Source organism: Stegostoma tigrinum, chromosome 25 (assembly GCF_030684315.1).
Source record: "Stegostoma tigrinum isolate sSteTig4 chromosome 25, sSteTig4.hap1, whole genome shotgun sequence".
NCBI lineage: Eukaryota > Metazoa > Chordata > Chondrichthyes > Orectolobiformes > Stegostomatidae > Stegostoma > Stegostoma tigrinum.
The window spans coordinates 1,076,983-1,093,102 of record NC_081378.1 but is presented as its reverse complement, the minus strand read 5'-3'; the positions used below and the strand labels follow the sequence as shown (position 1 = coordinate 1,093,102).

The window sequence follows — 16,120 nt, the reverse complement described above, 5'->3', positions numbered from 1 at the left end:
CCTGCCCATCCATGTGCCTGTCCAGATGCATCTTAAAAGAGGCTAACGTGTCTGCGTCTACCACCTCCGCTGGCAATGCGTTCCAGGCACCCACCACCCTCTGTGTAAAGAACTTTCCATGCATATCTCCCCTAAACTTTCCTCCTCACTTTGAACTCATGACCCCTAGTAATTGAGTCCCCAACTCTGGGGGAAAAAGCTTCTTGCTATCCACCCTGTCTGCACCCCTCATGATTTTGTAGACCTCGATCAGGTTCCCCCTCAATCTCCATCTTTCTAATGAAAATAATCCTAATCTACTCAACCTCTCTTTATAGCTAGTGCCCTCCATACCAGGCAGCATCCTGGTGAACCTCCTCTGCACCCTCTCCAAAGCATCCACATCCTTTTGGTAATGTGGCGACCAGAACTGTACTCAGTACTCTAAACGTGGCCGAACCAAAGTCTTATACAATTAACATGGCCTGCCAATTCTTGTACTCAATACCCCGTCCGATTAAGGAAAGCGTGTCATATGCCTTCTTGACCACTCTATTCACCTGCGTTGCCACCTTCAGGGAACAATGGACCTGAACACCCAGATCTCTCTATACATCAATTTTCCCTAGGACTTTTCCATTTACTGTGTAGTTCAGTCTTGAATTAGATCTTCCAAAATGCATCACCTCGAATTTAGAACATAGAACATAGAACATTACAGCACAGTACAGGCCCTTCAGCCCTTGATGTTGTGCCGACCTGTCATACCGATCTGAAGCCATCTAACCTACACTATTCCATGTACGTCCATATGCTTATCCAATGACGACTTAAATGTACCTAAAGTTGGCGAATCTACTACCGTCCAGACTGAACTCCACATTTGCCCGGATTCAACTCCAGATTGAACAAGTGTTACTAAAAGCACAGCAGGATTCAAAAATGCATAAATAGCTTCACAATTTAACAATACTTATGACTTGGCTCAGACTCTGGTTTGACACATGGTTTTCACATTTTGCTACATTTAAGGCAATGGCCTGTCTTTCTCTTTTTCAGTTGTGAACTGACCAGCTTGCGCATCACCAGTGCTTTGTGTTTCATTGTGCACTACTAGCATCCATACTTATTTTCTTCAATTCCCAATGTTGTAGGTGTGGGCAATTTAAACCCACAGAGACCAGGCAAATTGCACCTGCCTTTAGTGAGAATACATTTTCTCTAGCTGATGTTCAAAAACTGACTGGTGCATTTTAGAACATTCTGAAGATGGTCTACGCCTACTTGAGTTCCTTGGGAGGTAGGATACCCCTTTTTGACTAAAGTCTTGGGAGGTCTTTTGGGACAAGTGAGGTGTTGTTTGGGAGTTCAGAATTACTAAAGGAGCCACAAAGGTAAGTGTAAAGTGAATGAAGTCACAGGAACTGTCGGGTTTATTGGAAATGTCAAAGCAATATGTCAAGAGGTCTGTCAAGCTGTCAATGTATTTAAATCTCCCATCTTTTCAATATTGAAGAAAATAAATTGTCAGCATTGTTACAAGATGCATGCTATTTCACCCTGCCTGTTGACATAAGCCATTATAGGATTTGTGCTGCATGGTGAAATTCACAAACTATAGGTATCAAAGTGCATTATCTGTCTGTTCACAATTTGATTGGCAGCTCCAAATGTCTTTGGACTGGGATAATGAATGTAAATGATTATTTTATAAACCATTAAATACTTGAAGGAAGTTAATCATATATTAATTGTGGGATATTAGTCATGAGAATTTTTCTAAGAAGTATTAAATTCATCAATAGCTAATGATTCATGATATTGCTTTGATGAAGAAAAGTGAAAAGGGTGCGTTCAAGTTTCTTTTCGACTGTCAGAATTTCTTTTGGCACAAGATAAAGGTATCCAATAGGAACCACTTCAAAGGTCTCCTCAAAACCAAATTCTGGCATTATTAAAAGTAAATAAGTTCGCCTCTTCAGTGATCTGGCAGTAACCACCATCAGAAAGTGGATGCTCTCACCACAACAAAGCAGACTCAAGCCAGACTGGACTTTGGAAGTGAAATGTTGATACTATCACCCAGTACATAGGCACTCTCTATAACTGACCCAACATTGGAATGCTGACTCCTTTAAACGTAACTCTACTTCCTCACAATCTCTGTCCAAATGATCCCAATTATATTTGAGCTTCAAGAATTCAAATCCTTAAAGTGTACAAAGAAAATGATTCAAAATTTGAAACATTCAGTATAAAAATTATTCACAAATGTCGAGAGGCTCCTTACTAAATAGTTCTGATGTTTGTCTATGATGATTGATATTTACTTTGACAGAATTTATCCTTGGAATTCTTTTTTTCTACCAGATTTTAAAAATATTCTGGTGGAGATCATGAAGTAACTTTCTGTCTGTAATGTCCATGTTAACCACTTTGAGAAATATTGTTGCTATTGTCTTATAGCATTATAACTACATCTTGAAAACTGTTCAATCACATTGAGTTAAACAAATAACAAGCTTGGATGCTTGACTAAAAGCAAAATATTCCAAATGCTAGAAATCTGAAATAAACACAGAACGCTGGAAAAGGTCAGCAAATCTTCCGCAGCCATAGAGAGAAAAGAAGGCTGAGAGAAGTTCTGAGAGGTTTTCAAAATCAGAATAGATTGAACAGAGTAGATAGGGTGAAACTATCTCTGCATGTAAAAGAAAAACAAGAATGAGAGGGAATAGATTAAAAGTTTTATGCAATGAAGGTAGTGTGATGTGAGTAGTCAGGGTATAGAATGCATTGCCTGGAAATGTAGTGGAAGCAGGTTCAAATGAGCCATTCAAGAGAGCATTTCATTCTTTTGGATAGTTGTATTGTGCAGGAAAATGGGAAAGGCAAGAGATTGATATCAGGTGATAGATCCAGTGCAAGCTGCTGGGCTGAATGGCCTCCTTCAGCATTGTATTATATCTGTTGTTCTGGGAAACATGGTTAATGTTTCAAGTCTGGTATGTCTTACCTTCAGAAACTTGAATACTTGTTCACCTGTTGCTTAATTAGCAAAACATTCACCCTAAAATAAGTGATAGGGATGGGTTACAATACATTTACAGATACGTTTTGCTGAGGTTTTAGGGACATCACCTCCACTGCTCGCTGCTGTCTTGGAAGCTCAGAGAGTTGGCATTTTGGCTGAGTGGCTAACTGTCACATCATTCCTCTCCTTTTTTTTGGATGTAGACCCTCAGAAGGGCTGGTTCAGTGTGACTGCGGTTCCACAGGGGTGTAATCTGCTGAGCTCCGTCAGGGGTGCTCCCAACGACCTGCGTCCCACAGGATGCCCTCACCTTTCTTCTTCATCCAGCAGCTCCACCTTACTCCCACCTTCACTACCAGATTACCATCACTGCAGTGAAATTAATCCACAGCCAAGCAAACCCCAAGTAAACATTTCTAACGGGAAGTCAGAAATCCATTGTAGGAAGCAGAAAATAGACTGACAAACCCAGAATTTAATCACCAACTTACAAAGGCAGGCAATAACCAGTTTGCATATAATGGATGAACATTTTTAAATGGCTTGCCTGTAGGGTTCTTGGTGCCTCTTAACACCATGTTGAACAGGTTCATTAAGTTCCTTTTGATTCATTTTCAGGCAGCGAGAAGCTGTCAAGGGAAGTATTCATTCTATATCACTTTAACAACACAGTCATGAACTGCCTCCCTGATAATTGAATTCTTCTTAACCATTTCCCAGGGGCAGTTAAGAGTCAAGAGTAATGGCATGTTTGTCAGACCGGACAGGGAAGGCAGATTTCCCTTCCCTAAATGACATTAGTGAATGACAAAGTTTATTTGCAATGGTCTAGTAGTTTTTTGGGTCACTGTTACTCAGGCTAGCTTTTTCATTCTGCATTAATTTAATTCGTTGAATTTAAATTCAGATGTTATTCTGACACTTTTTAAAAATTAATTTACGGGATGAGCGCATTGCTGGCTAGGCAGCATTTATTGTGAATCCCTAATTACAGAGGGCAGTTAAATATCAACCACGTAGCTGTGGGTCTAGAGCCATATGTAGGCCAGACTAGGTAAAGATGGCAGTTTCCTTCCCTGAAGGACATTAGAAAACCAGATGGGTTTTTCCAACAATTGACAACGACAATAGCAATCAATGCATGGTCATCATTAGATACTTAATTCAGATTATACCTTTTTCTATTGAATTCAAATCCCACCATCTGCCATGTCAGGATTCAAACTCAAGCCCCCAGAATGTTACCTGGGTTTCTGGATTAACAGTACAGCAATAATACCGTGAGGCTATTGCCTCCCCTGGCCTGCTGAACTGAATCTTTAGTAACGTTTACATCGATAAAACCAGTTCAGTGTGAACAGGCTCGAGTTGCCTGTCTTGTGGTTTAGACTGACCTGGTAGTGATTTAAAGACAAAAATAGTATCAAGATTCGTACTTAATAAAAACCTAGAATTAAAAGCTCATCGAATGGTAACCATGTAAGCATTGTTGATTTTGTAAAAACCCATCTGGTTCACTCATGTCCTTTAGGGAAGGGAATCTGCCACCCTTACCTGGTCCAGCCTACATGTGACTGCAGACGCACAGCAATGTGGCTGACTCCTAAGCAACCTCTGGAATGGCCTAACAGGCCACACAGCCCAAGGGCAATTAGGGATAGGCAATAAATGCTGGCTCAACCAGCGATGCTCACATCCTGTGAAAGAATAAAAACAAATCCAAAAACTAAATTTCAAGCCCTGAATTTGTAAGTAATACAGTACATAGGCACGAATAAGTTGAATGTTCACAGTTGATAATATTACTGGAATAAATCTAAGTCATTAGCTTTAATAACTCCACTCAAAGCATTCATTGTTATCTTTGAGCCTTTGAATGGATTAAGATAACAAGAAGCCCGATATAGATCAGTGGGAATAATTTATGTTTAAATTAGAATTACCGTGCATTACTTGAACCCTGCTGTGAACTTCAGCAAGGTTTTAGGTATTTTCTAGTCAACGTGTTCACTGGTGTCCATGTATACCAAAAACTGACTTGCATCAATAGCTTGACAAGGCCTCAAATAAAGTAAACCATTTGTTTTAAGAGGAATATTGGAAAGTGGCAAAGTTAGACTCAATTGGAACCAAGTCTTGGTTAGATCACAACTAGAATACTGTGCACAGATCTAGATGATGTTGTATAAATGGATATAGTGGCGCTGGAATAAATGCAGAAACGATTTACAAAGATCATGCAAAATGTACAGAAACACACTGAAATAATATCAGAAAAAGTTAATGTCTCAATTTCTGACCAATTGTTCTCTGAGCGAGGTAATGCAGGTTGTTCCTATGCAAATTCAAGTAGCTGTCCAGCCTCCTCCTGGACGTTGCCTGAACTGCTGAGTATTTGCAAGATGTATGTTTACTGTCTGATAGCACTTTCTATACCAGAGTTCCCTACTTCTAGAATGTGAGCCTGGTGACAATATATTCCACAAAAATTTGATTATTTCTAACTGTTTAAAATTCTGAATGAAACAAACTGAGTCAATTCATGTGTCAATCTGTTGAAAAAAAAACAAAGTCAAAATACTGAATGATTCTTAGTTAAAAGGGATCTGCTTAGTTACATGACTGTTTCAATTTGATCTCATGAAATACAATAATTGGCATGAAATATTCATTGCACTGTTCCTGCCTTCGATTCAATCTCATTGTACATTCATGTTTCACTTTACATGTTAGACTGAGAAAAATCTGTCATTAATACTCATTTCACAGGTAATCTATCCAGATGGAAAAGATTATTAACAATAATAAATATAAAAACAAAATAAATGTTTCAACTATTGAAATGAAATTGGCTTTTTCATCAAAATCAACTTCTAACTTTGCTCTGTCAAAACATTTAATTATCTTTCAATAATAAAGGAGCTTCATATGGCATTTGTGGGGAGAAGCATGCAATTCCATCATTCTTCTATACCTGACTGGGTCTAAGGGTCCATGTGTTACAGTAACAGAGGAACAACCACGAGTGAATCTTAACAAGAGGTTCTTATCTGAACAATATGTAGTTTATTGTATGATAATTATCAGGTACAGGTTGCTAGATGTTGTTGATAAGACTCCTTGCATCAGTAGCACCTTGCTTCTGAATCAAAAGATTGTGGGTCCTGGAATCATTTGGGAAACTTGAATATACATGGTCAATGTTAACCTCAGATATTAGTACAGAGGAGGTGCTGCCCTGTCAGAGGCAGCCTTTCAAATAAGATAACTCCTCTGTCAGAGATTATGGGAACTACTTTTGTGCTCCTAAGATGCTGCTTGGCCTGCTGTGTTCATCCAGCTCCACACTTTGTTAACTTCTCTGTCATCTTAATGAATGTAAGACTGCTGGGAGATGTTCCTGTCCACTTTGAGACCATGTTGTATGACATCATCAGGTTGGGTGGAGCTTAATGCAGCCTTCAACATTAACTCTTTCTGCGCTATTACCTTGCACTACAGAGCACAGAAGGCCGATTAGTATCTGTAAAAGAACATAGTTTCAGTAGCATTTTGTACTGTTTAAAATGGAGGATTGTTCCATGTGATGTAAACCTTTCTCCCCTCTGATACCAAGGGCCTGCATATATTCTCAGTATTCTCTGTTTCTTTATTCAGATTTCTGATTCTATTTGGCATGAATTGTAACTCTCAAAAAACTGTGATTTGAGTCAAATATTAAACGTAGAAAAATCTCAAAGGTGACCCTAGCTTATCTACATCCCATTGACTTCTGGTTTCAAAGGAGGCAGATAGAACAAAGCCAATCTGCTCCCAAGGCCTGGTTGCCCAATGAAATATTTTAATCAGGCTGAAAGCCTCACATTGGAGCTGCCTTCCGGCTTTAACCGTGGTCTGCCGGGTTTCCTGAGCCTCCTGACAGCTCCATGTGAGTTGATGATGACAGCTTAGGGAAGAAAGGCCTTCCAGCACAGCAGTGGCATGAGAGAAGGAGGAGAGCTTTATCTAAATGCAACAGTTTTATCATCCTCCGATGTGTGGGTCTCTCACCCTATCACACCCCAACGTCCTGGATTCAGGGTTCTGGGCCCTGCACCACCCTCTCTGTTCCTATTCACGAGCTGTATTCTCTCTTCCTGGTCCTCGAAAATACACTGAAGTCCATCTTGTTGATATTCAATTCAAAGCCAGGCCTCTTGATGTCAGAGCAAGGATCCTGGCAAAGGAAAGAGTTGCATGCTGTGGTATTAAATCGGTAGGGGCTGCCAAATTTCCTCTTCCAAACTCTGAACTCCTCCCACCCACGCAACTCACCTCTGTTAACATTTTGGCTGTATGTCTCATTTTCTCTCTGTTCATTTGTTCCTTTAAATTGCCTGCAATCTAATGCAACCAGGCTTTTGTGGTTGATCATCTGTAAGCTATCAAACTTGTGTGCTCTGAATTGGGCGATATGATTCCTTGAGCTAATATTAGGATGACATCTTATGATACTGGATGTTGTTTAATTATAAGTACAGGTCAAAAGGCTCAATTAATCTCTTTGGCTCATTCTTCCATAGAAATCCTGGTTCCTATCGAGACACATCCAACAATCTCTAAAACCTATGCATTTAACTCTCTCCTACCCTGCGCAGATGACGAGTTCAGGTATTAATCGCTTTATGTAAAGAATTGCTTCCTAACATCAACTTACCTTCTACCAACTGAATACTCCATGCTTTATCTGTCAGTCATAGTTAAGTTTGAAATATTATAATATTGTGCTAACTTTGTGAATTTCCATCTCTTGGTTGCCTGGTCAAAGGGCATGGGATCACCACCGTCGGCAAGTTCCCCTCCAGGGCACTCACCACGCTGACTTGGAAAGATATCACTGTTCCTCTAATGTCACTGATGCAAAATCCCAGAATTCCCTCCCTAAGCACATTGTGGGTCCATCTACATCACATGGACCGCAGTGGTTCAAGAAGGCAGCTTCAAGAGGGCAACAGGAGTGGGAAATAAATGTTGCCCAGTCAGTAATTCCCTTATCTGTACTTTCTGCGTGATGTTAACAAGCCAGGCTCCTTAAGTATTGTTTGAGTCTCAAACTACCTATTCTGTATATCTTGAGATATATTGCAGCTTACTGGTCCACTTTATGTGTTAGAATAAATGAGATAATGTGGCTGACTGTAACAATGCAAAAGCAAGTATACGATTCCCACTCTCTAGTCCTTGAACGTAGTAAATGCCTTTCTCTTAGCCCCTTATCCAACTTCCTTCTGAAAGCTATGATTAAGTCTGTCATGATTAAATCCGCCATGCATTCTAGATCCTAAACACTCACTCTGTAACATTGCCTGTTAAGAAGTTACAAGATAACAAGGTATAGAGCTGGATAAACACAGGAAGGCCAGGCAGCATCAGGGGAACAGGTCTCACCAGCTTTGTTCATCCACCTCTACACCTTGTTATCTCAGACTCCAGCATTAGCACTTCCTACTATCCCCGTTAAGAAGTTAGTCGTCTGTAGAAAGTTATTTTCCTTTAGAAGCTGAAATTTAACATGGAATGCTGCACTGCCACCAGTACTATCTTTCAGATGGGACATTAAACAAAACTTCTATATTCTACCTTCATCACCTCTGCACTGCAGGGAAGTATCCCCCTCCCCTCTCTATCCCCTAGTCGAACAACCATTTCGTGAGCTGTCAGTTCCATCTCTTCCTGCTTAGGGCTCTGTATCATCCTGTACAGATCCCTAATCATCCTGTACAGATACCCAAATCCAAAATGCAAATGCTGATTTCTGTGAGGATAACCTGAGGGACGTGCACCTTTTGGGTGTCGTTTTCCTGTCTGTCCGAGAGACTGCAGGTCATCAAAATGATGTGGACAAAACTGGAGAAAGACTTACATTTTTAGAAAACCTTTTGCCACGTTGAAATATTGCAAAATATACCGTAGCAAATAAAGTAATTTTTGAGTCACTGTTATAATGTGGGGAGCACAGCGACCACTTTGTATGCAGCAAACTCCCACAAACAGATTGGTCATTGATATCAATGTTGGCTGAGAAGTAACATTTCATTTTCTGTCCTGTCTGAAAAAAATGACAGGGCATTCCACATAAAACTCCATCCTGGATTTTGTGCCCAAATCTTTGGAGAACTGACAGTCTCCTATATTATAGATATAAGACCATTACTGACAGAGCCAAACCGGGCACCTAACAGAGGCACTCAACGGAAGAGAATACAGTAAAGGATGAGTGCATTGTAACCCAGTCCCAAACAAGCGTGCTGTGTTTGTCAGTGAGAGAATTAAATGGAAAGGGAAATGAATAGAAAATGCCTAAGCAGCTTGTGTATGCCATTCTCTAACGTCCATGTTACTTGTAGAAAACAGATTTTAAGATATTTTTGTCAACTTTATTCTGGATTAGTTAAGCCAAAGATGAAGTAAATTAACTAGCATCTCATTCAAGGCTTTCCAAACTACACTTAAGTGCATTTTCCTGAAAGAGTGTACTAAACGTTATATCCAGCTGCTCTTGCACTCATCCAGATGGCTTTATTCTCTTCCAATTTGCTTCTGTGTAGAGCATGTTTGTACAGATGTCTTTGTGTTTTTATAACTGGGTAGGAAAGCTTGTATGACACTCCCTAATCAGTGTTACAGATCTTAAACATTTGTCTGGGGATTAGCTTGAGTGTTACCTCCTAAAAATGTTCGTGTGGGCTGTCACTAGGCCTCATGATACATGTAAATCCTTTTCTAGCCAAAACATTCCAATTATCATTAAGAAAACTTCCTTGACATTTTGGTAAGTGTTAAAGGGAATGTTTGGTATCTTCAACAGAGCAAAGCTGCTCTCTCTCTACAAATTAATTTGTTACTGCCTCATTGTACAAAGAACATCAGACGAAAAGATGGTTCAGGCCCATGTAGAGGTGACACTCTATGATTATCAAACCAACTATCAAAGAAACCTAGGGAATCAGGGATTCAAAGTTAATGCTTGTTATTAAAAGCTGTAAAAGATCAGGACATCGAAGCTGTAGTTTCTGTGTGTAGATGAATTCAGGAGGATTCAATTGCACTCTACTGTCTTCATTGAGAAGATGACAGGTCCTTTGTAGTGCAGCTGATAGAATGTTAGTTGGTACACGCATTTTTACATCAATTTTCCTATTTTTGGTTTGTTCCTTTCAACAAAATATAATGTAGAAATAATAACTGGAGATAACGTGACATAATAGATCATTTCCCTGCTCCCTGTCCCTCTATTCATTCACATAGACATCATTGAGCTGACTACATTATTTAATTATCTAAAATACTTTCAATATTAATATCACTTTGTAAGCTGAAAGAAATTTGCTGATGTACGTGTAATATTATCTATAAAATAATGGTTACAGCACCAAAGGTAATTAATTCAATGAAGTTTCAATACAACAATGAGATACAATTAAATGTAATAAACGTGGTATTTCATTGGCCTTGCCAACTTAAGTACATCCTCAGATGTGAGGACGTGAATAAAAATCAAAAGAACTCAAGATGCTGGAAAATCAGAAACAAAAACAGAAGTTGCTGGAAAAGCTCATCAGGTCTGGCAGCATCTGCAGAGAGATATCAAAGTTAATGTTTGGGTTGAGTGACCCTTCCTCGGAACTCAAGTGAATAACCTCTTTGAAATAAAGTAACAAATTTATCTCACTGCATCCCCAAGCTATTTAGTCTTTATGAGTTTATTTGTTTCATTTCGATTTCCCTCTAGTGCAGCATTTCCATTTCTGGAAATGACTAGGGAGCTCAATGCCCTGCTTTAGAATGGATACATCATGCATTAATTCCCACACCAGCTGACGCTACCATGAAGGACCTTCCTTCTCAATCTCTGCTCTCACCTGAGGTGTGGTGACCATCAGATTAAATCACCACCAGCAATCTCTCTCATGAGAGAACAGTCCAATGGGTGTTTGGGAACCTTACCTTTAACCTTTCTTTACATCTGCAAAGACGCTCAAGTCAAAATTACTAGCAACTAAACCCAAAATAATGGCCTGGTGACATTTGAGAAACATCCTAAACGACAATTAAATTAAAAAGGACAGAAACAAACATTTAAATTTTGCAATATTGTATTTTTAAATCTGTTTGTTTGCTCTGTACCTGTTCATGTGACAGATGTGGACTAATTGAAGACGTTTCAGAAGAAAGCAGTAGCAATGATTTTGGGACTTTGAGCACAAAGAGAGTTCCCAAATTGAACTTGTTTTGATTCATGATAAAGGATTATTGAGAAAATGCAGAAGTAAATGTAAACTATTTGATCAGTTGTTAAGCACAGAACTTGAAGAGCCGAGCAAGTCACATTAGAGCCAGAGGTATATGGGCCACAGAATAATGGTTACACAGAAGGGTGGCTCGGTGGCTCATTGGTTAGCACTGCTGCCTCACAGCACCAGGGACCCAGGTTTGATTCCACCCTTGAGGGACTGTCTGCACATTCTCCCCGTATCTGTGTGGGTTTCCTCTGGCTGCTCTGGTTTCCTCCCACAGTCCAAAGATGTGCAGGTTAAGTGGATTGGCTGTGCTAAATTGCCTGTACTATTTGGGGATATGTAACTTTGGTGGGTTATAGGGGGATGGGCCTGGGGGGATGCTCACAGGGTCGATGTGGACTTGTTGGGCCGAAGAGCCTGTACGGATTGTATAATTCAAAACAGGATCCAATGGACAGCCAGCCATTTGTGTGTTTCAGAGGGAATGCAGATCACCGTCTGAAAGAGAATGGATTTGGACATTCTAATGATCTGCCTTATGCAGGCAATGCACAACTGAAGTTATGATTATTTAGGTTGGTTTCAGGATGTTGAGTATCATTGGTGGTGGTTTCAGTTCTGTTGAGTGGGATGTGAAAGTATGCAGATGTACACACTGAAATTTTGTTTGACAACTTGTGTATCAGGAACAGCTATACCTCATTATCCTTTGAACAGTATATGGTTGCACTGGACTGAGTCAGTGAGTGGAATCTTGTACCCTTACTTTTTAAAGGGTCAATAGGACCACAGATTTCTGAGAGCAACCCATCTGCATCATCTTCCTAGAGCAAGCCAATTAACAGGCTTCCTCTTGCAGTCCATCCAATAAAGTATGTGAGTTGATAAGGAAGTGAAAGAGTGAATGGGGGCATTTGAGGCTTTGGGCTGTTGGGAGGGATGGGCATTGCTACCGTAGGTGGTGAAACCATGAGAGTGTTTCAAGATGTTTGTGCTTACTGAAAACTGCAAAAAGAAAGCTTAAAATAAACATTTTAATTTTCCCCCAAGTAGGCACCGATTTGCTGCTAATTAGCTACCGACTGCTGCTGGGCAGACAGCGGATGATGTTGTTCTTGGAGGCAGGAGCTCAACACCAAACCAGCCGGGGTGATTTTTTCTGAATCTTCAGCTAGCAAAGGTGCTTTGTTATAGCTGGCAAGCCTCTATCTGCTTTCTACTTTACAATGATGTGACGCACAATAAGCATTTGATTGGCTATTTAGAACAAAAACTTTTGGGTGTCATGTGTTGATGAAAGGTGAAGTGAAAATGCAAGCTTTAACCTTGTTTGAACATACATATCTCTAGAAGGGGCACTCTTGAAGGTCTGAATTGTCTTTTGGCTACCCATGCTCTAATGTAATAAAATTTCATTTGAAAAGCAAACACAAACCAACCACTGCAGCCTTATCCCTGGGTTTGGTAGATATTCAACAAGAGGTAACCAAAGAAGATGTTTAGAGAAATTACCAATGTAATCTTTTTTTAGCTGACTGTCATGTGTCCATATTTTTTAAAGCCTCACATCTGTAGTAAATCTCATCTTTCAGGAAAAGTTTGGCCATTCAGATGAGACTATTTGTTTATGCGCTAATGCTCTCAAAGGGCAACGCACAGGAATTTGCTGGATTTGTCATTGCAGATTCATTGTTAATATCACTGTAGCTGGCTGATTACTTCAGTTTCTAATCATCACCTGGATCAAACAATTGCCCCAGAGCCTTCCGGCAAGTTATTTGTTGTTTTATAATAGTCTGTGTATGAGGCAAAATATAAAAACATCATAATTGATTTATTCTTTTAAGTCTGTCCAGTATTTTGTCTATTTGACTAAATACAGTGCCAATGGTACTCTGCTGCTATGTTGAAACTTTCAATAAAAAAATTCTCATCCTTGTCCTTTAATAAAAAATATTATCTCTTCGCCAGGTTCTAGTTCAGTCTAAGAGGTAGTAGTGAACAAAGCTGCTCTGAAACAGCGAATTTGCAGTCATCATTTATTTAATACCTGGTGAATTGTAGATGTGGTTCAGTTGCACTATGCAGGAGAAGGTTCCATCGCATAATTTTGCTGCAACTTCCTGGCAGGTCATCCCAATAATAACAGCCTACGCTGTGAATGCACCAGGATAGAGCTACAAATTCTCAGGTAGGTCCGGGCTATTCTGTAAACAATTGATCAGCTGCCTGGAGGATGGACTATGTCGAAAACATGCTCACTGTCTGTGAAATGGTTTTACGTTCCAACAACTCAGCTGTGCCCTAAATGTAAAATCGCAGATGGCTGTGTCATTGACAGCAATATTTTTCCTTTAAAATAGTTGATTTCTCCACTTCAAGGTGGCAGGTTCATCTGTGTCAATATCCAAACCAGCCAAGCCAAGGCAGTGTGATGTTTATCTCTATGAAAACAATGGTGATCTCACACACTTAAAGTTCTGATGTTAGTACCGTGTGCACTGTAATACTGTGGAGTCATTATTAGACACACGTTTATCAGGTAATTGTGTATTTTTTTTGTTTTTTTAAGACGTTATGGGCAATAAGAATGGACATAGAGTCATAGAATCATATAGTCTGGAATCAGACCTTCTCCAAATATGTGTAAATACTATCTCTCAGAATGCCCTCCAACAAATTACCATTAATTGAAGTCAAACTCACCATTTTCCAGCTTTGCATTATTTATTACAAAATAAGCTGTGGAAAGTAGGAGGTTTGTTAAAGGATACAGCAGAATACAGATCAGTTAGGAAGTTGGGGTCGGAGAAAAGGTAGATGGAGTTTAATCTGGACCTGTGTAGTGATGCATTTCAGGATGTTAGATGCAAGTGGTCAGTATACAGTAAATGACAGGACCCTGAGGAGCACTGATACACAGAGAGGTCATTGAGTACAAGTCCACAGCTCAGCTCCCTGAAAGTGGCAACACTTATCTTTGAAAGTTGCCACCCAAGTTGACAGGGCTGTTAAGAAGTGTTTGAGCTTTTATCAATAGAGGGATCAAGTTCCGGAACCAAGAGGTTATGCTGCAGCTGTACAAAACTTTGGTGTGGCCGCACTTGGAGTATTGTGTACAGTTCTAGTCACCGCATTATAAGAAGGATGTGGAAGCTTTGGAAAGGGTGCAGAGGAGATTTACTAGGATGTTGCCTGGTATGGAGGGAAGGTCTTATGAGGAAAGGCTGAGGGACTTGAGGCTGTTTTCATTAGAGAGAAGAAGGTTGAGAGTTGACTTAATTGAGACATATAAAATAATCAGAGGGTTAGATAGGGTGGATAGAGAAATCCTTTTTCCTAGGATGGTGACAGCGAGCATGAGGGGGCATAGCTTTAAATTGAGGGGTGAAAGATATCGGACAGATGTCAGAGGTAGTTTCTTTACTCAGAGAGTAGTAAGGGAATGGAACGCTTCGCCTGCAATGGTAGTAGATTCGCCAACTTTAGGTACATTTAAGTCGTCATTAGACAAACATATGGGCGTACATGGAATAGTGTAGGTTAGATGGGCTTCAGATCGGTATGACAGGTCGGCACAACATCGAGGGCCGAAGGGCCTGTACTGTTCTGTAATGTTCTATGTTCTATGTTCTAGTGGATAAGGTAGTAAAGAAGGCATATGGAATGCTTGCCCTCATCAGTCAGAGCATTGAGTATAAAAGTTGACAAGCCATGTTGCAGCTGTATAAGACTTTAATTGGGCTACATTTGGTCTATGGTATGCAGTTCTGATTGCCACATTATAGCAAGGATATGAAGGCTGTGGAGAGGGTTAAAGAAGGGTTTACAGGGATGTTACCTGGATTGGAGTCTATTAAACACAAGGAGACATTGGAAAAACCTATATTATTTCCTCTAGAGTTTTCGAGGCTCGGGGATGACCTGATGGAAAGATATAACATTATGAGAGGCATGATAGGGTGGATAGTCAGCGTCTTTTTTTCCCAGGATGACACAGGTTTAAAGTGAGGAGGGGAAAGCTTTTATACGGAGGGTGGGAGGCTCTTGGAACACGTTGCCAGGGGAAATGGTAGAAGCAGATACGAGAGCAACTTTTAAGAGGTGTTTAGACAGATTCATGAACAGACAGTGGAACTCAGAGCTGCAAAAGATTGTGGAGGCCAAATCATTGAATGTAATTAAGATAATCAGAAAATGGGTTCAGAATTGGTATGGTGATCAATGGTTATGGGGAGAAGGCAGGAGACTGAGCCTGGGAAACATATCAGCTATGATCAAATAGTGGAGGAGAGTCAATTGGCTGAATGGCTTAATTTTGCTCCTATGACTTATGGTCTTATGATCTTATGGTATTGAGAGATACGGACCATGTACAGTTAGATGGGATTAGTTTAGCATGGCATCATGTGTTGGCACAGGCATGGTGGGCCGAAGGGCCTGTTCCTGTACGGTACTGTTCACTGTTCTATGTAAGGAGCAAAACTGTTCGACTGTTGAATTGACAGCTTTAATGTTTCCAGAATATATTCTGGAAAACTCAGTGCTTTTCCAAAAATGATTTGAGTTGAAGACAGTTCCATAGAACAATTTGCACTGACCACCTGAATTCCTTCCATGTTATCTCTCATGCAGAAAGAATGTGCAAATTTCATCAGGGTTCTACAGCATTATAATCAAAGCCACCTGTATGCCTGTGGAACTGGAGCCTTTCACCCAGTCTGCGCCTACATTGAAGTTGGTCATCAACCTGAGGTAAAAAAAAGTCCCTCTTACACCTGTTTTCTATTTGTCTAATGTACTTTCTATGATTGACTGTTCGTATTAT

General features: G+C 40.1%; 1 protein-coding gene across 2 annotated transcripts in view; it reads left to right on the top strand.

Annotated features, from left to right (window-relative positions):
* Positions 1-16,120, top strand: part of LOC125463164 (semaphorin-3A) — a 409,874-nt gene that overhangs the window by 278,970 nt on the left and 114,784 nt on the right. For both annotated transcript variants that reach the window (XM_048554000.2, XM_048554001.2), the window contains exon 5: positions 15,928-16,047. In XM_048554000.2, coding sequence (XP_048409957.1) covers positions 15,928-16,047 — 120 coding nt within the window. The remainder of the gene's footprint in view (positions 1-15,927; positions 16,048-16,120) is intronic.